The 24,538-nt window shown below is 40.7% G+C and overlaps 1 protein-coding gene across 9 annotated transcripts; it reads left to right on the top strand.

The window, feature by feature from the left end:
* Positions 1-1,804: 1,804 nt before the first annotated feature.
* Eloc (elongin C) lies at positions 1,805-22,745 on the top strand. Of its 9 annotated transcripts, none has more exon segments than NM_001430040.1 (5): positions 1,805-1,935; positions 2,720-2,761; positions 10,715-10,766; positions 13,549-13,692; positions 16,387-22,745. In NM_001430040.1, coding segments are annotated over 3 exon segments (339 nt in total). In that variant the 5' UTR covers positions 1,805-1,935; positions 2,720-2,761; positions 10,715-10,762; the 3' UTR covers positions 16,578-22,745.
* The last annotated feature ends 1,793 nt before the right edge of the window (positions 22,746-24,538 follow it).

Consider the following 24,538-nt stretch of genomic DNA (forward strand, 5'->3'; position numbering starts at 1 on the left):
TACCAATTTGAGGCACCCATGGTCCTGCATTTGCTGAAAGACAGACTGGAATGATGGACAGTCTTTGTTTTCATAAAGATTGACACAATGAATGTAGTCACCTTTGCCACACATATTTTCTGTCTATATGTGCTGACTATTCAGCTATTTGGGGAGCCTTATGGGAGACCTGGCTTAGCAATTTAGAGTACTTGTTCTTGTAGAAGACCTGGGTTCAATTTTCAGCATTCACGTGGTGGCTCATAATCACCTGTAACTCATAACTCCAATTTCAGGGGATCTGATGCTGAAAGCACAATGTAAACCCCTTTTGTCTCCATTTAAGGACCAGGCTGATTTCAAAAAAAGGCCATAAGGCACCAGCTCCAGGGACAAACCATCAGTCCCAGAACTAATATGATAGCTTCAAGGACAGACCATAAAATCCAGAACAAGATCATAAAGGCCCCTCCCAAAGAATAGTCTGGGGAGAACCATAAAAAATGGGGAAATGTCTCAGAATGGGCCATCTGTGCTGGGCAGCCTTATCTCATCCTATGAGTATGTTCATGAGGTACGAAAGCAGACCACTGACCACCTGTGATCCCCCAGCACCCATCAATAAAATATTAGATTACCTAATCCCTCTAGAGAGTTCCCTGTTCCCTATAAGAAGGCCTGTGCGCCTTTGTCTGGGGTCAACATTTCAAAAAATGGTTGAATCCCCCCTTCTCCCTGCCCTGCCCCATGCTAGTTGTTTCTGCAGAATAAGCACTCTTTGTCTTTGCGTACTGAGTCTGGAGTCTTTCAGTGATTTTCAGACCTTTACAATGCCTCCTTCTGACCATCATGAGTATTGAGCATGCTCCTGGTACACAAACAAAACATTTGTACACATAATCTAATTCCTTCCTTTCCTTCCTCCTTCCCTCCCTCCCTCCCTCCCTCCCTCCCTCCCTCCCTCCCTCCCTCCTTCCTTCCTTCCTTCCTTCCTTCCTTCCTTCCTTCCTTTAAAAGAAAAACGGGACACACTTGTGGACATACTCAGTGTGGATCATCAAGATGGCTGGCACAAAAGGGTACAGGAACACTGAAAAACTCTGCCTCAAAAATTCAAGAATTCCCTTTGAGAAGTCATCTTTAGTTCTAGAAATTCCCAATCGCACATACATACTTCCTTTTGTGGGATACTATTACACAGCTGCGATTGATTGAGTAATTAAGTAACTTGAATCTATATTTTCAAGCCCACTCCATGAAAACAGTGGAGAGGAAACTTAACCGAGCTGTCTTTCAGCTTTCTAGGAAAGGTGCCTAGGTAACCACCGGAAAGCCAATGAAAAGGTTTGCTTGAAAGGGGTGTGGAACTGGGGAGGTAAGGAGCAGAAATAATGGGCCCCGACTTAAGTAATGGTAATAGGCTGAGAAATCTGGACGGGTGGGCGTGGCACATTTTCAGTAAACGCTGACCTATACCGAGAAGAAAGGAAATGAGGCATACACTTTGCGAGTTTGTTAAGATGCTCGGTGATGTGTATTACTTTAAGCAAAGAGACGGAGACTAGCTTTAAGGCCACCAAAAATTTCAACACTACACGGAAAACCACAAGTCCCAAGATGCTAGTCGCATCGGACCAAACACTAGCCGTAACCCTGTAAGAAACTACATATCCCAGAATGCACTGCTGCCTCGCCGGTTCAGCTTTTCTCCGCAGAAATTGAATCCGGAAGGCGTTGCATGCTGGGAATCCAGAAGTCCTAGCATCTCATTGGTTGGGATTTCGTAGCGATATCTCTTAAATTGGCCTGTTTTACTGAACACAACGCACTTCCTTCGGACGCAAGTTATTAGCTTACTGCTTCTCGGCCTCGCCAGGTACCAATCTCCCGCGCGTTGCAGAAAGCGGCTGTGACGCGACGGAAGTAATTCCTTCCTGTGCCCCGGAACCCACGGGGGTAGGCAGCTGGGGGTGGGGGGGGCGGCCCTGAATAGGGGCTGTGGCGGTACGTGGGGTTACGGCTGTGGTGGCTGCGGGACTGGCTAGTGAGTGTCGACCTGTGGTGGGAACCGGGATCTGATTTTGCTCGGAGAGTTAGTGCAGCTGGGACTGGGCACTTTAGTTATTTCTCTGCTTACCCCTTCGCGTCTGGGCGGGGAAGGAACGGAAGCTCTGAGCGTCTCCGGCCTCCCTTGCTCCTGGCTTGGGGGAGGGGAGAGGAGTTTGGCGGGACCTTAACTAGCTCAGCTCCATGGGTTTGGAAAGGGGAGGCAAGACAGGAGGTGCGGGCGTGCTGGGCCTTCTCCAGGCAGAGCGCGGGGAGGGTGGAGTTAAGAGCATGGCAGCCCGGTCGCTTTTCCTTTTTTTGCCTGCCTCATGTGCGCTTATATTTGTTTTACTGTTGAAATCAGTCTCTAGTCCCAGGAGAGAGCCCTCGCCCGTTTAAGCTCTAGGACCGCGAAAAGAGTTTACGTTCCGCACAACTTGGGTAATCTCTGCCTGGCTGGGTACATTGGCTCATGATGCATATTTCTACCTATTACTTTTTTGCATGAAAGGAGGTATCTAGTGCCAGGTACAATGCCCACTTAGTTTCCCTTTTAAGGAACTGAAATTTCTTAGTTTTGTGAGCATGAAGGTTGTGTCATTTAGTGCAAGCATGCCTACTCTGCACTTTCTGGTGTAGAAAGCAATCGAAATAGTTTTACAACTTGATTCAAACTACCAGATCTGCTTTTTAGTACCCAAATTGGATTTTATTTTCTGCCAAGTGGTCTAAGGTTGTAAGTATCTGATCTCGTTTACATTATAATGTGTTATTGCGCCGGCGAAGTTCACAAGTGGATTTAGTCTTCTCAGTGATGAGGAAACTGCTGTGGTTTTATGTTATAGATATTTGTTATTTAATTTATAGTAACTTGGGATTTCTATATATTTCTATTTACCAATTTTTTTTTTGAGTACTCTTGGATGGCATGGAAGTCTCATAGTTGGTTTTAAAGGTGTAGACCACCATGCCTGTCTCTCAAGTGTTAGTTTTAAAGGTGTGGACCACCATGCCTCTTCTCTTTTGAACGTGCTAGAATTAATCTTGGACCTCAACTACACTGAGTCAGCACTCTTGAGTGACACTACTCCATATCTTCGTCTCCCTATTTAATTTATAAGTGTCTTCTCATCTTTCATATATTTCTCTAATAACTGCCAGACTGGGCCTGTAACTTGATGTAACTTGATGTTTGCTTAATATGCAGAGGCCCTGGGCTGATTCTCCAGCACCACACAAAATGTTGGTTTATTACCTCATAATGCTATTTTAAAAAGTAAACATATCCATTTCTTTATTGAGACACGAATGTAACCCTTGCTAGCCTAAAACTCAACCATATGGACTTGCATGGCCACCTATCTCTGCCCTCCAAGCAGTGAGATTAAAGGTGTGCACCACCACTCCCAAATTATCTCTTATTTCAAATGGAGAGGATCTGCTTCATTACTGGATGGTAATGCTGCCGTGTGAACAGGCAGTGGTACAGAAGTGATAGCTTACTTCTCTATATTAAGTTCTTAAAGAAATGGTTCGGAACTTCGTGCGTCAGGAAAGATTGGGGTTTTTGTGGGTGATCTATCAGATTGCAACGTAAGCAGAAAAGTCTTTGAATGTATGCTTTAATATGTTAATGGGCTCCACATGCTTTGATAGTTTATTAAGTAAAGACAAAGACATCCACTACTGGAAATTTTACACACATAAAGATATACACACACAGTTTTAGGTCATAAGTGTGTAGAGATAGGTATGGTGTCAGAAGCCCGTAAACTTATATTCAGAGTATTCAGAAGGCTCAGGCAGGCAAAGGATTGTCAAGAGTTCCAGGTCAGCCTGGACTACATAGTGAAGCCCTTTTGACCCTTCCTCAATAAAGAAAATGGAGGAAGGGGATACAACGAAGTCAGGAATCGGTGTAACAGATAAGGAAATGGGTCAGGGAAAGATGTTTGACCTAGAAACATCATAGGGAGGGTTAAAGGAAGAGCTTCCGGCTGCAGTCGCTGCAAGTCCAAGGACTTAAGTGTGAGTGAGCTTGAACTGGTCAAGAAATTCCAAGGACACAAATGTTTGGAACATATGCCAGATAAGGTTATAGCCCTGGCTGGCCTGGCACTCAATTTGTAGACCAAGCTGGCCCAGAACTCCTCTGCTCCTGAGTGCTGGGGTTTAAAGGTGTACACTTATAAATAGTTAATTTAAAATACAGTTAGCTTGATCTAAAGATGTAGAACTGAAATGGGTAGAAAGTCATCTGACTTGAAATATAATTTGAAGCCAAATAGCTGTTTGTCTTTCATTCCTAGAACAGGGAAAAAAAAAAAACAATCTTTTGCTAATCGCCTTGTAAACAGTGCCATTTACTGAAATCAGAAGACTGAAAAGGAACATTGGTTTCTGACCAGTTTATCAGTTCTCTGGGACTTAGCTTGATAACTCCGTAAGACAATCAAGATCTGCAGAGAGCATGCACCAGCCTGGTGTAAGAAGACAATGGGATGTTTCTGACTGGCACTCAGAGGAGGAATAGAGCTACGGAGGGAAACCTGGGAATTGTGTCTTTTGAATGATATTTAAATTGGAGGATATCATATGGGTGATGTTAGATTGTTTGATCAAAGAAAGCAGGTGAAATGTAATGTACTGCTTTGATTTTTATGTTTGGGGCAGAGTCTCACCTTAGTAGACCAAATAGGCCTTTGAACTGGTTCTCCTCTCTCAGCTTTCCATGTCTTAGGATTTCAGAACTGTGTGTGCATTGTTCATGAGCCTCTTCAAAGCCTTACACACTTTTCATCCCAACAGAGATCAGATCTCTGAGTTTAGGACTGTTTTATCTACATAGTGAGAGGATAGCCAAGGCCTAGCTCAAGGGGGAGGAGCCTCTTGAGGATGGATAGAATAGGGGCAAAATAGACAGACTTTGGAACGTGCAGGGCTCTAGGACCTTTAAGTTATTGAATGTTTTACTTTTATGTATATGAGTGTTTTGCCTGCAGATATGTACTTGCTTAGTGTCCACAGAAGCTAGAAGAGTGTCAGATACCCTGAAATGAAAGTTAGTACAGTTGTGAACTGTCATGTAGGTGCTTGGAACTATTTTAGGGGATCTGACCTCCTCTTCTGGCTTCTTTAGGTTCTTTTTAGGTTTATTTATTTTATTTATATGAGTACACTGTACCTGTCCTCAGACACACCAGAAGAGGGCATCAGATCCCATTACAGATGGTTGTGAGCCACCATGTGGTTGCTGGGATTTGAACTCAGGACCTCTGGAAGAGCAGTCAGTTCTCTTAACCACTGAGCCATCTCTCCAGTCACTTTAGGTTCTTGAACACACATGGTACACATGCACAATTCAGGCAAAACACTATACACATACATTTTTAATTTTTTAAAAAAGAAAACCCACTTAAACGGAAAATTATTGGTTATTATTTTTCTTTCTGCCAAGAGTGTAACCTAGGGCCTTGGACATGCTAGGCAAGGACACACCACTGAGCTAAATTTCATGTCCAGATTGTACAATTTTTGAGTAGTTGAACACAAATTAGGAGGCAGACAGATCTCTTGTCAAGACCAGCCTGGTCTACAGAGCGAGTTCCAGAACAGCCAAGGCTACATAAAGAAACCCTGCTTTGACAAACAAAACAAAACAAAAAATCCGAAGAGGACTAGAGAAATGGTTCACTAGTGAAGAACACTTACTCCTTTAAAGGTTCGGTTCCCAATATTCACATAGCTGTTCACAGCTTCCCATACTAGAGTTTCAGGGGACTCAGAATCCTCTTCTCTCCACCTTGGTCTTCTGTACAATCTCAAGGTACATAAACTCATGCAAGCACACACAAACATAAAAATAATCTATAACTACTGGTTTGTAATGTGGTCTTTCTAAATTCTGCTTCTATAATATTTTACAGGAACACAGCCACATTCATTAGTTTCTATCTTGTCTGTGACTGGCTTATGACTGTAGTTGTAACAGACCTCACAAACGGATAAGCATACATATATTTACTGTCTGACCCTTACAGACAGGTTGCTTCCCCCTACAGTACAGCAAGGATATTGGAGGACAGTATAGTGATGTTTATTTTGTTCCTGACTTATCCTGCCACTTAGACCAGGATGGCTTGTTTATTCCTCTCACCATCCACTGACTTCCAATTAAGATATGGGATCATAACATTTTATATATTCATACACCGTGTACTAGTGTCACTCATTCTTCAAAATTCTTTAGGTTGGTGTGTGTAAGTCTGTGAGTACAGGTGCCTGCAGAGGTCGTAGGGCATCCCATCCTCTGGAATTAGAGTTGCACACAGTTGTGAGCTGGTATGGGTACTGAGAAGCAGACTCGGGTCCTGTAAATGTATGTGCTGAGCCACCTCTCCAGCTCTCCCAGAATTACTTTTTTTTTTTTAATTTATTTTATGTGTACTTAGTAACAATTTTAAGCTGCTATGTGGGTACTTGAAATCAATTAGGGTTCTGGGGAAGAGCAGTCACTGCTCCTGTCTCCACTATGTTCCTTGTCAATCACTATTGTGTTTGATAAGACCCAGTTGCCTGATCTCTGGCCTCTTCCTCCCTTTTCTCTCCTAGACATGTTGTTCTTCCTCTTGAAAGGGTTCTTGGGTCATATATCCAAGCCTCACCACCTCACTCCCTTCAGGCTTCTGTCCAGTGTTAGTGAGACTCTCTTCACGACCGTGAAATACAGCTTCTTTCCAGTCTTCACCCCTGCCTCCCTTAACTCTGCTTCGTTTCCCCATAGACTGTCTCCCATCATACACAGTTTGGCATGGTATCCTTTGGGTGGGAGTGGTAGTTAGCCTAATACCCCACAATGTACTCTCGGCAGCCTTTGAACTCTTGGTAATTCTGCTTCCATCTCAAGAGCTAGGATTTCATTAATGCTCCATGAAGCTGGGCTTGTCCCTGCTATTTTTCTCCCCGTGAGGTTAGAATCTTTGTTGTGTTCTGTCTCCTGTATGTAGGAGAGCACATGACATAGTGCTCCTTACAGTAGTGTTTGTGTTTGTGAGTGTATTTCTGTTAACTGGTTTTCAACCATACTTAGTTGTTATATATGGTTGAGGACCTCCCAGGATGACTTGGTGAAATCGATCGTTCCTTGGATCTCTCTCTCCTTTAAACTTGGTAAAATAATTTCATCACTAAATTACCCAGATCAAACATTGTCTTTTTATACATAACACATTTTCTGTTTGAAGGTTTGTAGTCACCCATTTACTTTCTTGGAACAGCTAAGCTTCTGCTTCTTTTTGGGTAACTTATCCAAAGAATTTTATTTAGTTTTATTGACAGTTCAGTGTTCTTGTTGATTCTGGTTTGATTTTGGTCTACTTAGACTGGCTTGGCCTCAAACTCAGAATTCTCTGCTTAAGCATGCTGAGTGGGATTACAGATGTATGTATACAACTACATCCAGCTTTCATTCACTAAAACTATTAAGATTGTAAGTAGAGCATTGTCATGTAATTATATTAGTGCCATAGTATTGACTGACACTCTCTGAAAGTCCAGTTACATGGGAATTGTGTCTGTTTAAACAGAGATTTGTCTTCAAATGTGAGTTTCTGGATATTTGAGTTAGATACTTAACTGTATGTCATATTTTAAATAATGTTGATGGTGATAGGACTCCTACTCCTTTAAAACTTCATATTGCTTACATGCTGGTCCTGATTTACTACAGTGTGTACAGGAGTCATCGCTTCCCAAAGGCCTTCTGAGATGAGTCTTTGCATGGTTGTTTAGCTACAGCTAGTTTATGAACAACCTAGGTGTTTTTGCCGTGGAGATTATCTAGATAGAAAAGTTAGTTGACAGTTGAAGTTCTTGTACTGCAAGACTTTCAGAGTTTTTCATTTTTAAAATGAAAAGAGGGTATAAACAAAAAATGACGGTTTGGGTGGAATTTTAGCTGCCTTTTATTACAAAGAAACATAGAATACAGTTAAATTTTTAGAGAACCATCCAAGGATTTATGTCATCAACTTAACTAAAAACAAAGTTAATTCACACAGAGCTAGTTTAAAAAAAGATAAATAAGGGCAGGTAAAAGCTTGGTGTGGTGATACCTTTAATCCCAGCACTCTGGAGGCAAGGACAGTTGAATCTTTTTGGAATCAAGAGCATGGTCTACTGAGAAGTTCAAGTTTAGGACAACTAGGACTCTTTCTTGTAGGGAGAAAGCCTGCCTTTAAAAAAAAAAAAAAAAAAGAAAGAAAGAATTGTACATTTGGGGCTGGAGAGATGATGGCTCAGTGCTTAAGAGCACTCTACACTATTCCAGAGGACCGGGATTCAATTCCAAGTATCTACATGGCAACTCACAACTGTCTAATTTTAGTTCAGGGGATCTGACACCCCTATACAGATATACATGCAAGCAAAAAAAAAACATTTACTGCATATAAAATAAACCATTTTCAAGAGGCAGAGGTAGCTGAGTCTCTGCATGTTCAAGGCTAGCCTGGTCTACAGAGCTAGTTCCAGGGCAGCCAGGGCTCCACAGAGAAATCCTGTGTTAGAAAGAGGGACGGAGGGAGGGAGGAAGGGAGGATGAATATTTAAAAAAAAAAAAAAAAAACACAGCCAAAAGCTGGGCCGAGGTGGTGCCCTTAATCCCAATGTTAGGGAGACAGATGCAGGCAAATCTGAGTTTGAGACCATCTCAGGTTGTAGGTTGCAGGAGGCAGGGCTGTACAGAGAAACCCTGCCATGAAAAACCAGGAATGAAAACAAAGTAAAGGCAGATCTTTAAACCCTAATGCAGTTAAGTAGTAGAAGCCACAGGCTTCCTGATCTCCAGAGGAACGATACTCTTTTGGGAGACTTATTTTTACAGAAGATGTTTATCTGAAAGGTAGGGAACTAATGCAGTAGTCATCAGTGAGTAAGCCCACAAGGTATTGAGCTTGGCAAACCAGGGTAACACTTTTCTCTCCTTTATCTCATATTAGAAGTGGTACAAATTATTGAAATTACTGAAAAAATGCCTTTGTAGGAATCATTTTATTTTATAAATTAAAGATTTCCCAAAATAGGAGCTTCAGATGGCTCAGGTAATACTAGATGAATTAAATTTCCAGGACCCACATGGCAACTTACAACCATCGGTAACTTCAGTTCCAGGGATCTAATACCCTCTTCTGGTCTCTAAAAACACTAGACACATGAATGATACACAGACATACATGTAGACAAAACATCTGCATATGTAAAAATTATAAAATTTTAGAAGCCTTTTCCACATAAAATTTAAGTGTTCATATGTTTTATGTACATTATGTGTACATATGTTTTATTGGGGTCAGAAGAGGGTTTGGAACCCATGTAATTGGAATTACAGGTGTGAGCCCTCATGTGGGTGCTATGAACCTGGGTTCTGTGGAAGAAGAGTAAATGCTCCTGTTAATCATTTTTCCAGAGCCTACCCCAAAGTTTCTAATATTTAACCCTTCACTGTTAAGTTCAGAACTTTAGTACCTTGTATAGAATGGATAGAAGAATAAAATACACATGTGCACATTTTGTAATAAACAAGCAAGCCTTACCGTTCGTTGCATGTAACATACTTCATGTCACTGGCTAATGGATATATTTACTTGGTATATAGGCAGGATGGAGTTTTTTTTTTTAATCCCCAGCTCATTGACATGAAGGAAGGCACAAGAAATTATTAATCTTCAGAAGCTAACATGACTTCAATGTCCATTATTAAACATTGAAATGATTATTAATAAAATTTAAGTCAGTACCTGATTGTATCTAAAGTTCATTCTGTTGTCAATGCCTAGCAAAAGCCCTCCCCTCCATCTTCAGGCCTCTAGCAAGCTTAAAGTAGCTAGAGGCTCACTGTCAGCTGCTTGAACAACTATCAGGGTATAACATGAGTAAAATAATTTATAAGCTCCTATTTGGAAACCAGGGGGGAAAACACTAGTTTTCTGACAACAGGGCCCACAGTAGTCTTCAGATTCTCAGCAGGAAAGGCAGTGATCTAGAACATTTTGAAACAGTGGGTTTTGGTTCTTGGGTTTGAGTTTAGGGATTTTAGTTGTTTATGAGTGCGTTTTTGATGAGCAGAACTTTTTCACATGTTGTATTTTTGACCTGTCACTTTACAACTGCCTCAGCACTAGCACCATCAGTCAGTCAAACTGAACTGATGTTAACTCTGGGATGCAAGGCTGGACCTTGTACAAAGTAAGCAGATGCAAGCAAGAGCTCAGCTACAGACCTAATCTCCTTATGAGCTTTGGGTTTGGTTTGGTTTGGTTTGGTTTTTGAAAGTTTCCTTCTACAGACTGGCCTGTCTAATAAACTAGCAATCCTCCTGCTACTCTGCCTAGTTATTTATTAGCTGCTTTTTTATGCATTTTTTTAAGGCTGATCCCATGGGATCCCATACCATTCCAGTGGTAAATTTGACACCGAGTTTTGCACTTTCACATTGCCCCTGAACTGTATTGCCTTGACAACCAGTTTATAATCGTTACTTTTAAATAATCTTTCTGGAATTCTGGGAGCTTGTTGGAATCATGACCTTCTGTAAGGAGGGAGAGTCCTGAAATGATTAGCATCAGAAACGTAGTGAATAGAAATGTGTGGGAATGCAACATTAATCTTTGTATGCTTTTGTTTTTTCCAGGAAACTAGTAACTTCCTCTGGGATCAAATAGAATTTTATAAGAACACAATGGGTAAGTTGTACTGATGTGATTTTGTGTTTAATTACTGGGAGCTGGTTTTTTCTGTCAACTAAAGGCACCTATGGGCCAACACACATGACTTTATTGCACATACCAGCACTTGAACACATCCATATAGACATCAAGGGGTGACTTTCAAAGTCATCACCATAAGAAAATGGCTAAAGTGAAATCAATGTTTACTTGAATAGTTTCTGTATCTCTGTAAGATAATACATAGTAACAATATTGTGTCAACTAAAATTAGTAATGTCTTGTCAACACCTTAAGAATGAGACTTTTACACTAGATGGTGATGGTGCACTTCTTAGATCCCAACACTCATGAGCCTGTTCTACAGAGTGAGTTCTAGGACACCCAGGACTACACAGAGAAACCCTGTCTTTTACCACCACCACCCTGCCAAGAATAATAACGAGACTTTTAATAACAAATATGAATCATTGTATGTTGGTTTTTCTATGTCCAGATAAATACTGTAAAAACTTGCAAGGGTTGTATGGCTCTAATTTCAGGTATCTGATTCATCATAGCAAGGAGAGTGCATGCTGAGCAGAGCTGCTCAACTGCTAGTCTGCAGGAAGCAGAGCATTATTAAGGGGAAGGACAAGATAGAGCTCCAAGTACATTCCTGCTCTACGTTTGCCTGATAGATCTTTCCACACAATACTGCCACCTTGAATAATCTGTTGGTGTGCATGACTTAAGCTGTTCGTTAGAGCAGAGCCCGGCTGATCTACTGGTGGCTCCTGGAAGCACTCTGACAGATACGACGTATGTTCATTAGGTATTCCTCAAGTCAGTCAGGTTGATAGTCGAGTATCATAGCATGCAAAAATACAAGAAGCATAAAGTGAGCTTCTTAACAGATAGTATTGAGATGTTTTAACTAGCTAACCCAGGCTGACCGTAAAGTGTTAATCCTCCTACATTGTCCTTTTTTAAAAGCTGATTCTCTGAGGGGGAGGGGGAAGGAGAGGAAGAAGAGGAGAGTTGTTATTATTCCTCCTTTCTTTTTCTTCTCTCCTCTATCTTCTTTATTCTTCCTCCTCCTTGCTTCTATTTCTTTTTCTTCCAATGTAGTCTTGGAACTCATTCTGACCTTGGAACTCAGGCTGACCTCAAACTCAGATCTACCAGCCTCTGCCTCCTAAGTGCTGGGACTAAAGGCATATGTTATCAACTGGATGATTTTTCTTCTTGTTCCTTCCTTTTTCTAGTAAAAACTGTTAAAAATCTATAAGCTTAGGGGTTGGGGATTTAGCTCAGTGGTAGAGCTCTTGCCTAGCAAGCGCAAGGCCCTGGGTTCGGCCCTCAGCTCCGGAAAAAAAAAAAATCTACAAGCTTGAATAGTTTAGGAATTGCTTACATCTTTATGAATCCCCATGCTTTTATTGTAATAATTGCAGGAGTTACATAGTCAAAGCCTTTTCAGGGACCTGGAGAGAGATAGCTCAGTGGGTAAAGGACATGGGTTGGAAGCACCAGGACCCCAGAACCCCATAACCTCTGTAAAGCCAGTTTCAGTACTACATTGTTATCCCAGTGCTGAAACAGAAGAGTCTTTGGAAGCATTCAGCCTAGCTCCATGAATATGTAGTGATGGGCAGCATAAATTCACTATCTCAAAATGAAAGGCAGAGCCAATAGCTATGGCTCCCCTCAGGCCTCTCTCCACATATGCTCTGTAGCACTGCACATCTGTTTACTTACATGATTATACACAAAATCGTTTTTCTCTTTTCACTGGTAAGATACACTTGCACACCATGAACACATTTTATATTTCCCAGGTGTTTTGATACTCTTCTTAAGCAGGTTTACTTTTTCTTTTTAAAGATTTACTTATTTATTTTGTGTATATAACCATACTGTCCTTGACACACCAGAAGAGGGCATCAGATCTCATTACAGATGGTTGTGAGCCACCATGTGGTTGCTGGGAATTGAACTCATGATCTTTGGAACAGCAGCCAGTGCTCTTAACCACTGAGCCATCCCTCCATCCCACAGGTTTACTTTTTAAAGATTTGTTTACTTATGAAAGGAGTGTTCAATCTGCATGTACTCTCCTGCATGCCCTAAAAGGGCATCAGATCGCATTATATTATAGATGGCTGTAAGCCACCACACTGTTGCTAGAGATTGAACTCAGGACCTCTGAAAAAGTAGCCAGAGTTCTGAGCCATGTTCTCCAGCCCACAGCTTTACTCTTTAAATCTAAGTATAAGCAAGAATCATTATACTAACTTGTGTCTTTAGTGTTCTCTTAATAGTTTCCTACTTCTTCAGGAGTGAGAAAGGTCTTCTGTCAGGTATTAACTTGTTTTAAAGACTGAAATTTGTCTTTTTACATGGGTTTAGATGCAGAAGAAACATTTTTGAGAGAAATGGTGATTTTAATCCTAATTTTTGTGTAGGGATTTCTGAGTGTGGATGCTTGTAGATAAACAATAGAACAATCATTTCAGAATAAGATTTTAAATGCTTTTATTGATGGTAACAAATAAAAGTAATTACAAAAGATGTGAGGAAAAACCCTTGATATATAAAAGTATGTATTTTGTTATTATTAATTTTTTTTTATCCCTAGCAGAAGAGTGTAGTTGAAGCCAGCACAGCGGCAACAGTAGAGTAGCATTTATACACTGTCTTCACCTCTAATGCGACTTTTTTCCTTTTTCATGCTGAGCAGTCAAACCCATGTACTAAGAACATGCTCTGCTGCTAAACACAGACCTGTGATTAAACTGATTTCACTGCTTTATCTCAGATGGAGAGGAGAAAACCTATGGTGGCTGTGAAGGCCCTGATGCCATGTATGTGAAATTAATATCTTCTGATGGTCATGAATTTATTGTAAAAAGAGAACATGCATTAACATCAGGAACAATAAAGGCCATGTTGAGTGGTCCAGGTAGGTAAATGTTGTCTTTTTCTTCATACGTCCTTTTAACGTTTAATACATATATTTAAGTTAGCTATGCATAGCGCATAAGAGAGAAAGTAGTTGCAGAGGTACAGGCCTTTTGTCTCAGCTGCTTGAGAGGCTGAGCTTTGGAAGGATTGCTTCTAGCTAGGAACAGTGAGACATTTCTCCAAAGAAAAAGGGGACTGGAGACCAGATAGCCACAGGCATATGGACCTGAGTTAGGCTCTCCAGAATCCACGTTTTAAAAAAAAACAAAACGGGTACTTTGTAATCTTAGCTTTGGGAAAAAAGAGGAAGAAGGCAAACACACACACACACACACTCACTCTCTCTCTCTCTCTCTCTCTCTCTCTCCACTCTGGTTCTGATCTTACAGCGTTCTTTAAGTGAATATTTTCCAAATTCCAAAATAATTCAAAGCATACAAATCCAGCAGCAGTTAATTAGATTTATATCAGGTACAACCATCCCTAGTATCTAGTTCTAAGTAATTTTTATTTCTCCAGAAAAGAGGAAACTCTTACTTACTCTTCAGCTTTATCTGTGCCCACTGTTTTCTGTGTCCCCTATTCTGGAATCTGTACAGAGTATTAGACATTCTCTTAGGAATAGGCTAACATCTCTGCTCATCACAGATGATGAACATTTTGTGTCCACCGTTTTGCTATTGAACAGTGCTGATGTAGACACAAGTATGTGTAAGTGCCTGTTTAAAACACCAGCTCTCAGTTCTGTTCTGCTGCTCCGAGGAACTGGTTGGATATGATTGTTTTGGAGGAGCCACCGAAGTGTATCTGAAGAAGTAGAATCATTTTCTTTTTTCTTTTTTGTTGTGTTGACAACATAGTAGTCATCATGTTTATAAAACACCCTGACTGGGATTTGTCTTTTTCTTTTTGTTTATTCTATTTGTGTGTTTGTGTAGCATGTATCTGTATCAGTTTATGTGTATCAGTTTATGTAAGAACTTGTGGAGCCAAAAGAAGGCATCCGATCCCCTAGAACCAGAGTCATGGGTGGTTGTGCCAAGTGAGTGCTGGGAACCAAACCCAGACTCTGCAACAACAGTATACTCCAGTGCTGGGCTCTCTCTCTGCGCATTACTACCTTTATAATAACTACTGATACTGAACACCAGCTCATGCATTTGCTTGCATGTATTCAAGATCCTTGCACATGCACACCCATGATCTTCCTCCATCTTTGAAGTAGCACATACCTGTAATCTCAGCAGGCAGGAGGCAGAGGCAGGCAGACTTGTTTCAGAATAGCCAGAGCTATGCAGTAAGACCATCTACAAAGGGAGATAAATAAGTGCTTAATGGTGTAGGCTCTTTAGCATGATGAAATGTCTTGGAGCTAGATGGGGGCGGGGGTACACAATTATGAAAACTAAATACTTAGACTATAATTTTTAAAATAGTTGATTTTATATATGATTTTTGGCTTTAGAAAAAGCCCCATCTCTAGTATCATGAATGTTGTTGATGTATTGCCTACATATATTCAAGAAAAGGTTTTAACTGCTGCCAAGCAAAATTTCCTTTTAACCTCAGAATCTCATCATGCCTCACTTCCAACTAAAGGCAATTGGACTTTTAATGCTGTATTCTTTTGCTGGATGATGATGTACACCTTTAATCCCCATAACCAGGAGGCGGAGACAGGCCAGTCTCTGAGTTTGAAGCCAGCTTGGTCTACAGAGTTCCTGGGGCAGGCAAGGCTACACAGTAGTGAAACCCTCTTTAAGAAAACATTGTTTCGGGGGCTGGAGAGATGGCTCAGCAGTTAAGAGCACCTGACTACTCTTCCAGAGGTCCTGAGTTCAATTCCCAGCAACCACATGGTGGCTCACAACCATCTGTAAAGAGATCTGATGCCCTCTTCTGGTGTGTCTGAAGACAGCTACAGTGTACTTATATGTAATAAAAAAAAAAAAAAGTAAAATGTTTAAAAAAAAAGAAAAGAAAAAGAAAACATTGTTTCTGTTTGAGTTAAGGCCAATATTATAAATAATAAGTATATTGCCAAGACATTTTGAGGCACTACTGGAAACTGCTTCACATAGCATTAACTCAGAATTTGGTGTCTACAAGGAAATTGCATTACTTGAATTGTTTGGTTTAGTACTGTGAATTGTTTGGTTTTATTTTTTGAGCCTTGATTTAGCAAAACAGTCAGAGACAACCTCAGATCAGTCTTCCTGCCTAGCCTCTTAACTATTGAGGTTATAGTCACATGCCATTACACCTAGCTGCTGTGTTAGACAGTTTTAAAGGGTTGGCTAGATAACCTGTTTACTGCTAATCAGTCTTTTAACGTTAGTTTTCTGCCTCACAAAGTCCCATCCATCGTGTATGTACTGCATAGCTTTGGAGTCGAGAACTTTTCCTACATTTCTGACATAATCAATCTTTAGAGACTTGGCGGTGTTGGTTATTCTCCATCCTGGCTCTTTGAATACTGGTCTGTCTTTTCACATTCTCTCCGCTGTGTCTAGTCTCTTCTGATGAGGATGTCAGTTTTGCTGTGCTCCTTCCTGTCCTAGAGACTTTGTTTTAACATAATTTAAAATGAAAGACCCCACCTTCAAGTACAATCACATTCTGAGGGAGTTAGACTTAATGTAGCCCTTAGAACAAGAAAAGCCCTAACATACATAACTCTTCTGTTTTGCAGGTCAGTTTGCGGAGAATGAAACCAATGAGGTCAACTTTAGAGAGATCCCTTCACATGTGCTATCGAAAGTGTGCATGTATTTTACCTACAAGGTCCGCTATACTAACAGCTCCACTGAAATTCCTGAATTCCCAATTGCACCTGAAATTGCACTGGAACTGCTGATGGCCGCGAACTTCCTAGATTGTTAAATAAAATAAATTATAATAAACTGTTAATTTTTTTCAGTATTTAATACCTGTAGTTCAGTTAGTAATTTTTCACATGTAGCATGTTGCCTGTATGAAGCTGAACTCTAAAGTGAATCGCTGAGCAGATTTCTTCTGTCATTTGCATAGCAGAGTTGAAATTTGTTTGCTACATCAACAAATTAAGGAAGTTTCACAAGCCAAAAAATAAATAAATAATGCCAGTTTATAGGTGGTTTGCTTTCTCCTTTGGATGTGACCTTTAAAGTTATACCTGATATAGCAAATCCTGGAATGTAAGCGTAAATGAATATATTCTACAGGTAAATACAGGGGCTAAGGATTTTTATGTTTTTAGTGTTTTTTTAAGAACCAGTTCTGATCTTAAGCCACTGAGCATTATTAGAATTATGCAAATAATTACATGAAAAACATGTTTATAACTTAGCCGAACCTTGATTTTTGTAACTCAAAGAATAAGAGTTGAAATTTCTTATGTGTTTTTTGATAAACTGCAGTATTGTTTAAGTGCATCTTGTGTTTTGTTTATTGCCACAATTCAAGTACTTTATTTAAAAGCAATTTTGGAAGCTAACCAGGTATATTTTTTAGAATAGTAACTGAACTGTAGCTGTCTAGTCAAGTAAATGATGACTTAAGAGTTCTGTGCACTGTGTTTGAACATTCTGAAGCATGACTTCTATCATCAGGGTGTCTCAAGTTTCCATTCTTCATGGTTTCTTGGAGTAACACTTCATGGTGTTGAGATGTGTCCTAAACACTTCATGAGCTTGATCCAAACTTAGAGTCTAGGTGTGCCAAGCTCTTCTAGTCTTCCTGCATCACTGGAATGCTATGAAAATAGTAATGGAGGGCTGTGGCACGAGCCCTGTGCTCTTAGATGTACCACCAGATAGGTACCCTCCTAGCGTATCTTCCAGCCAACCATACATACTAAAAGCCATGGGTCTGCTGAAGTCACATTCATGAGTCACATTCAGCCTTTAAATGAGCAGACAAAATCTCTGAATGTGTTGGCTAGATCTCTGCCTTGGCATGGTGGAGCGCTGAAGTGAATAGGATGGTGGGATGTGGTTGCCTCCAGTGGCTGTCACAGGTCTGTCTGCAAGCCTTCTACATTCTTCCCAGGACCGGAAGCTGCAGAAACCGTAACTTCTCAGCATGGAAGTGGTTCCATGTAAGTTGGTTTATTTTTAGTAATGTTTCAAGGCATGCTGGCACACAGCTTAGTACAGTGTTCTGGAAGTACAGGAATTGTGTTTCGGGCTACAAGTATTGGAGACTCAGTGGTAGTGCCACTGTGACAAAGCCCTCTGCTTGCTCAGTCTCTAGCTAACGTACTTGCCCTTTCTGTCAGCGCTAATTCAAAGCCCAAAAGACAGTAGCTAGAAAGAAGAGTTAGCTTGAGCCAGTTTTTGCAGGCTACTCTGTGTTCGGTCCAGAGGTAGCCTTAACTTCAGAACATTAAAATTACAACACTCTAGGCAAATTGTATATGGTACAGCAAATGGTACATTGTGTTAATAAACGCTGTATTGGCTGAAAAGGTCCGATCAATACTTGGTCTTTACTCTTAGCATTGTCTCCTGTACATGAAAGACACACTACTATGGAATATCTTGCCGTGTAACTAGTTTGGTTCAGTTTAAGGTGGTTTTATGTAACATCAATATGTTAATAGTTTTCTGATACTTAGTAATTATACTTTATCGATCATGTGTAATCTTTCTAATTTTTAACATAGGAAATAATACCATAAAATTGTATTTTCTTCAGTAATTCATTCTGGAGCCTGGAGGTTAGTGGTCCAGCACTTGACCGAATATTCAACGCTCCTCAGTTCAATCCCCAGCACTAAAAAAAACACGTTTTGCACCAAACTGGGTTATACTTTTCAGGTTGGATGTTTTTCTTGTATTTAATCAATTTCCTTTTATACGTTCTCATTCATACTGAGTGCAGTTACATGAAGCTCACAAGAATAGGAAGAGCTCTTCTGTGGATTAGTGGTAGATCTTTAATTACTTATGGACATATGCTGAGGTGTGAGATTAAGGTGTAGTTAAAGACTCCATGTGTTTCAGTCAGGTAATTCCTGTTTCAGCAGGGAACTTCTTGCAAAGGTACAGAACTTGAATATATCCACATTGAGCAGTGGGGATGGAGAAGGCTCAGCAGTTAACACTTCCAGCTCTTGTACAGGACCCACACCATGCAAGTCACAACTGCCTGTAGGTCCAGTCCTAAGGATTCCAACATCCTCTGGCCTCTGGCCTGTACACACATTGCAAGGAGGCACACAACAAGCACTTGTCACTTGTCGATTATATTTAACTCTGGTACTCAAGATACCATTGATTTTGTGTACAGTTAATTGCTATAAATCTGGTGTAATACTAAGCTGATCATATTTATGTGTATCTTCCTATTAGTGTAAAAGAGAGTTGTTCATAGTATAGCACCAACCTCAGAGTTTAGCGTGTATCTTGTGTTCATGCCATGAAACCTTGAACAAATGTGTTGAGAGAGGGGGCATCAACCCTAGACTTTGAGTATATATGTATGAGTGTTTTGTTCTCATGTATGTATACATGTATGTTTTTGCTTTCATGTATTAGGTGTACTACATATGTGCCTGGTGTAAAGAAGTGTCAAAGCCCCTGGAACTGGAGTTAAGGATGGTTTTGAGCCACTATGTAGGGGCTGGGAATAGAACATGTGTCCTCTACAAGAGTAGCCCATTCACTTTACCACTGAGCCGTCTTTTCAGCCCCCAAAATGTGTTTTATAGCTAATCTGAATCTATAGCACCAGGCTCAGTTTTACAGGAAACAGGCTCTGTTATCTAGGCTGTCTTGGAATTAACTTGGGCTCTATCCCAAGCCTTCCAAGTAGCTCAGCCGTGTGCACCACTAGACCCAGGCTTGCTGCTCTTTCTCTCTACTGAGGGAGACTACAGTTATCACCTCAGTGTTGTAACATAATAGGTGACAAGATTGTGAACTAGGCAGAAAACGTTTCTGCATGTTTTTTCGTTTTCCTAGACTAGATGTTAAGTGTTACATATAAATACTGTACGTTCAGGCATTTTGTTTGTAGAGCTGGGCATTGAACTCAACACTCAAGCATGCTAGGGAAGAGCTAAGCCACCAAGGAATTGTACTGTGGTCCGATAGAAATCTTGTCCAGTTCTAGTCCTGGTTCTCACTTAATATAAAAAGAAATCTATGTTCTGTGATTTTTTTTGTATGTTTAATATGAAGTTAATCCGGAATTTATTTTTCATATGTGTACTGACTTTTCCTGAGTTAAGTATGTTTACAATTTCTTCATGTATGTCCATTCAGTTAAGAACAAAAGGTCAGGTTTTGGGGGTTTAAGATGCTGATTATCAAACTTAGGGCCTTGAATATTCTAGCAAGCACTTTACCACCAAGTTACATTTCTTCTCCCTAAAAGATACAATTTGTAAAAGAAGTTTATGTGTCTTTGAATGCTCTCAGGTGAACTCAGAGGCCTGAAGTGGGTATTGAGTCTCCAAGAGCTGGAGTTAGTGGAAGTGCTGGTTGGTACTGAAGTTGAAACTCTTCCTCGTGATCATGCAGCCAGCCCTGCTAGCTGCCAGTCTACCTCACCAGCTCCTTGAAGACGGTGCACGTGTCTCCACCACATGCATACCTGGTAGATGGTGTTAGACAGTTGTAAACGACCATGTGGGTGCTGGAAAAAAAAAACAATTTTTTATGTCCTCTAAAAATGTCAGTTTATTCTGTTTACATTCTCTTTTTTTTTTTTTTAGTCTCTTTTCTTTTTTGTTTGAGTTTCTTCCCGTACCCCTCTTCCTGTGATGCTTAGATCAAGCCCAGCACTTTGTTTATAGCAGGCAAGCACTCTGCCAATAAGCTGTAAGCATATTTATTGTCTCTAAGAAGTGTGTAGTTAGAGGACAGCATTGTGGAGTTGGTTCTCTCCTTCCATGACATGGGTTCTATTAACCTAACTAAAATAACCAGGCTTGCATGGCAAATGCTTTTACTTGCTGAGCCATCTTAGAACCAAAGGTTTTTGGGTTTTTTTTTTTTTTTTTTTTTCCTTCGGAGCTGAGGACCAAACCCAGGGCCTTGTGCTTGCTAGGCAAGCGCTCTACCACTGAGCTAAATCCCCAACCCCTTTTTGGTTTTTTTGTTTTTTTGTTTTTTTTGAGACTTAATTTTTTTTGTTGTTGTATGTGTATGTGATGTATGTTCAAATGCCCTCGAACAGAGGAGGGTGTCAGATCCTGTGGGGTTGGTGGTTGTGAACTGCCCATGTGGGTGTGAGGAAACAAACTTGGATCCCTGGAACAGCAGTAAACATTTCTTGCTTACATATCTATTCCTTACTGTACATGTGTATGTATAGACATGTATATATGTGTGTGTATGCACTCTGTAGACCAAGGTGGTCTCTAGTGCTGAGATTAAAGGTGTGTACTACCTCCACCTGGCAATCCACTAATATATTTTTAATAGCTAAGTGATGGAAAATGCCTTTCCTTAAATTTTGCAGTAGTCAAGTTTTTAAATCCAAACTTAGCAAATAAAAGTAAGGGTGGATCAGTGTAGTACATAGTTAATGGAGTCAATATAGCTTTTTGATTGTTGGGTGACATTTCTGGGGAGACATGAGCAAGCATCTACTTACCCAGATAGGGAAGCAAGGACAGAGAAGGTGTGAATACCACCAATATTCAGTTTGGTGAACAAGTGAGTTATTAAAGTTAGAGAAATAGAGAAGGGTTACACCTGCATCACCAGAAACCTACCCAGCAGGAGTGACAGTTGATGAAAGATGGAAATTGAGCATGCTGCACAATTGCAGGCAGCTCAACAGGCTGGAAAGTGTCCTGTTCAGCTCAGCTCAGCTGATCTCTGCTGATTATCAGCTTGACTTGACTGAGCATGATTCAGCAGTTCTTTCTGCTTATATATGTTTGGGAATGTAGGGGCCTGCTGAATCTGTTCAGTTTTAGGGACTTCCTGAAGCTATTGAGTTGTTTATTGTTTGAACTTAAGCTTCTCTGCATGATGGAATGTTTCACCTCCCCTTAGAATATCTTGTTTTATCTCCCTATGGGTATCCTTTGAGCTCACCTCTGTAATGAATGATTTAATTTCAGAGGCTATCTCTACGCAACATTAATATAGCAAAAAATGTAGTGCAGGAGAACCAAATTTAGAATTGTAGGAAATAGAAATAATCAGCTTTAATATGACTTCAAATATACCTGTCAGTTTTTCTGAAAATAATTGGTTTTGTTTGCCTTGGGAGAAGGGAGCACAGGGACTCATTCTGTAGCCCAGGTTGACTGTGAGCTTGGTTTGATCATCCGATTTAGCCTCCCAAGTACAGGGATTGCAGGTGTAAATTACACCATCCAGCTCTGATGCTTTGTAAAACTGTTGTGGTATTTTTCCCAGAGATAGTTTTATTAAGTTCTGTGCTTAAAGCACATTGAATTGTTTGTTTGCTTATTTTTAACATCACATCAAAACACTATCTATTCTGGATATAAAAGTACTACTTTTAACAGTAACGAGACCCCTGTGAGATCTGTTTTTAAAGTGTTGACTCTCTAGCTACATGCTTAGGGAGTGCCTGTACTAGAGTCAAAAAGCTAAAGATTTATTTCATTTATATGAGTACACTGTCACTGTTTTCAGACACGCCAGAAGAGGGCAGCAGATCCCATTACAGATGGGTGTGAGCCACCATGTGGTTGCTGGGAATTGAACTCAGGACCTCTGGAAGAGCAGTCAGTGCTCTTAATCGCTGAGCTCTCTCTCTAGCCTGAGCACAGTTTTCATAAGGGTGGTTTTGGCCTTGTGTTTAACAATTAGAAATAAAGATATTTGGTCTTTGAGATACATTTATTTCTTCTCTAACATTTAGCATAGCGGTAATTTATTGATGTACAAAGGCAGTAACTTAATTAAATTAATTCTACTGAATCTTTTCAAAAAGGTTATGTTTATTTTCTTTGATTTTGATGGATTTAAGTCTCCACCTCTGTGTAAATGTATCCCTTAGTCTCCCTGGGACTGTCTGTACATTGTCCAATCCCCTGATTTGCAGAAAATACTGGAGGAAATGAAAATGAAAGCTGTGTTCTAGATTGGTGGTTGCTGACCCAGATTTTTTTTTGTTTGTTTGAGTGCTCTGATGCATGTCCATCCTTCTGCCTGAAGAGGGCGTCAGATCCCCTACAGGTGGCTGTGAGCCACCATGTGGTGGCTGGGAATTGAACTCAGGACCTCTGAACAACCAGTGCTCTTAACCGCTGAGCCATCTCACCAGCTCCATGACCTAGACTCTTAATGTTCCTCCATGACAAATAAGACATTTCTTCAAGGAAGATACACAAATTACTCCAATGATACACGAAACCATGCACATTAGTCATGGAAATGCTAATAAAAACATGAGTTTCCATTTTATAGCTACTGGGAAAACTACAATAACAATGTGTAGAATAGGTAAAAATTAAAGTCCTTAAAAATTGTTGGTGGCTGGTGAGGTATCTAATGCCCATAATCGCCACAATTAGGGGCTAAGGGAGGAGAGTAGCTTTATATTCCAGGCCAATCTGGCCACAGTAAGCACTTCCTCATTTTAATTTTAGATTTTTTTTTAAAGTATATGTGAAGGGAGAGTGTGTACATAGGAATGCAGGATGCAGGTACCTACAGAGGCCGGGTAATGATGTCACTCAGAATCCTTGGAAGCAGAGTTACAATTGTGAGCTGCCTTGATTCCGCTGCTGCAAACTGGACCAACATCCTTAGCAAGAATAGTACATGCTCTTAACTACTGAGCCATCTGCCCCAGCAGCCTGTATAGCGCACCCTCCCCCGCCCCCCAACCCTGGTTCTAGGAAAGCTAGGCAGTGGGGAGGAAATTTTCAGGTTAGCTTCAACTCAATATTAATTTGTTCCCCGACCAAAATAAGTTGTGCCTTTAGCAATGGAGGGTTACCATCTTGTGATGCCCAACCAAGAGCAACAACAGTACCAGTGTTTTGTGTGTGTGTGTTTACAAATGAGTGAGTTCCCAGAGGCTTTTCTTACATGCTAGCCCAGCCCCACTGCTCCATTCTGTCACCACTTAATCTTATCACTTAAAGCTTTGATTCTCCTCTGCTCTCACATTGTGTGTGACTCTCTCTTTACCCCATTAATGCCTCATCTCCCCCTCTCATGGGCACTTTCTAGCACCCTGACCTCTTCAGACACTCCAGAGTGTACAGACAAACTGTAAAATTCAAAACTAGGATGTACATAGGGGCAAGAACATGAGACCTAGTCCCCCTAAGTTACATCACTTAGTATTTTCCAGCAAATTGTTTCACTTTGCATTATGTCTGGGTAAAATTCCATTATATATTTATACCACATTTTCATTATCCATTTTTCAGTTTGTAGGCCTTTAGGCTGGTTCCTTTTGTAGCTATTATGAATGGAGCACAGTGTGCAATGTGTCCCATAGTACACCCTTTGTTCACACATCTTTATTTGCAAATGAGTCATTGGTCTGCTTCGAACCCTCTGGCTTCTGCTACATTATCTATACTGGACCTTCACTGAGACTCTGCTCCAATATCCTGTTATGCCCTGTGTCATGGAGACCCTGAGGCTTTGGATCTGCAAGGCTAGCTCCTTCACCTGCTCTAACAGTTCATAGATGGGGTAAATACTGGGGTGGGCCAACTCAAAGCCCTGGCTCTGAACCTGGACAGAAGTAGAATTGGTCAACCTACCCTCTCTCCTCCACTCATCCACCAGAGCCAGGTCTCTAGCACTGCTCACCCAATGCTGCAGCCAGCAAGGGACAGGCCCAGTTTATCTTTCGGCTTAGGACTGCTTTGGTTGTCTGGGGTCACTTATGCTTCAGTGTGCATTAATTTT

This window comes from Rattus norvegicus, chromosome 5 (genome assembly GCF_021556685.1).
Source record: "Rattus norvegicus strain SHRSP/BbbUtx chromosome 5, alternate assembly SHRSP_T2T, whole genome shotgun sequence".
Lineage (NCBI taxonomy): Eukaryota > Metazoa > Chordata > Mammalia > Rodentia > Muridae > Rattus > Rattus norvegicus.

Coding starts and splice junctions, on each gene's coding strand:
- Eloc (XM_087550934.1), top strand. Junction 13,693..16,386: donor GGCCATGTTGAGTGGTCCAG/GTAGGTAAATGT, acceptor TCTGTTTTGCAG/GTCAGTTTGCGGAGAATGAA.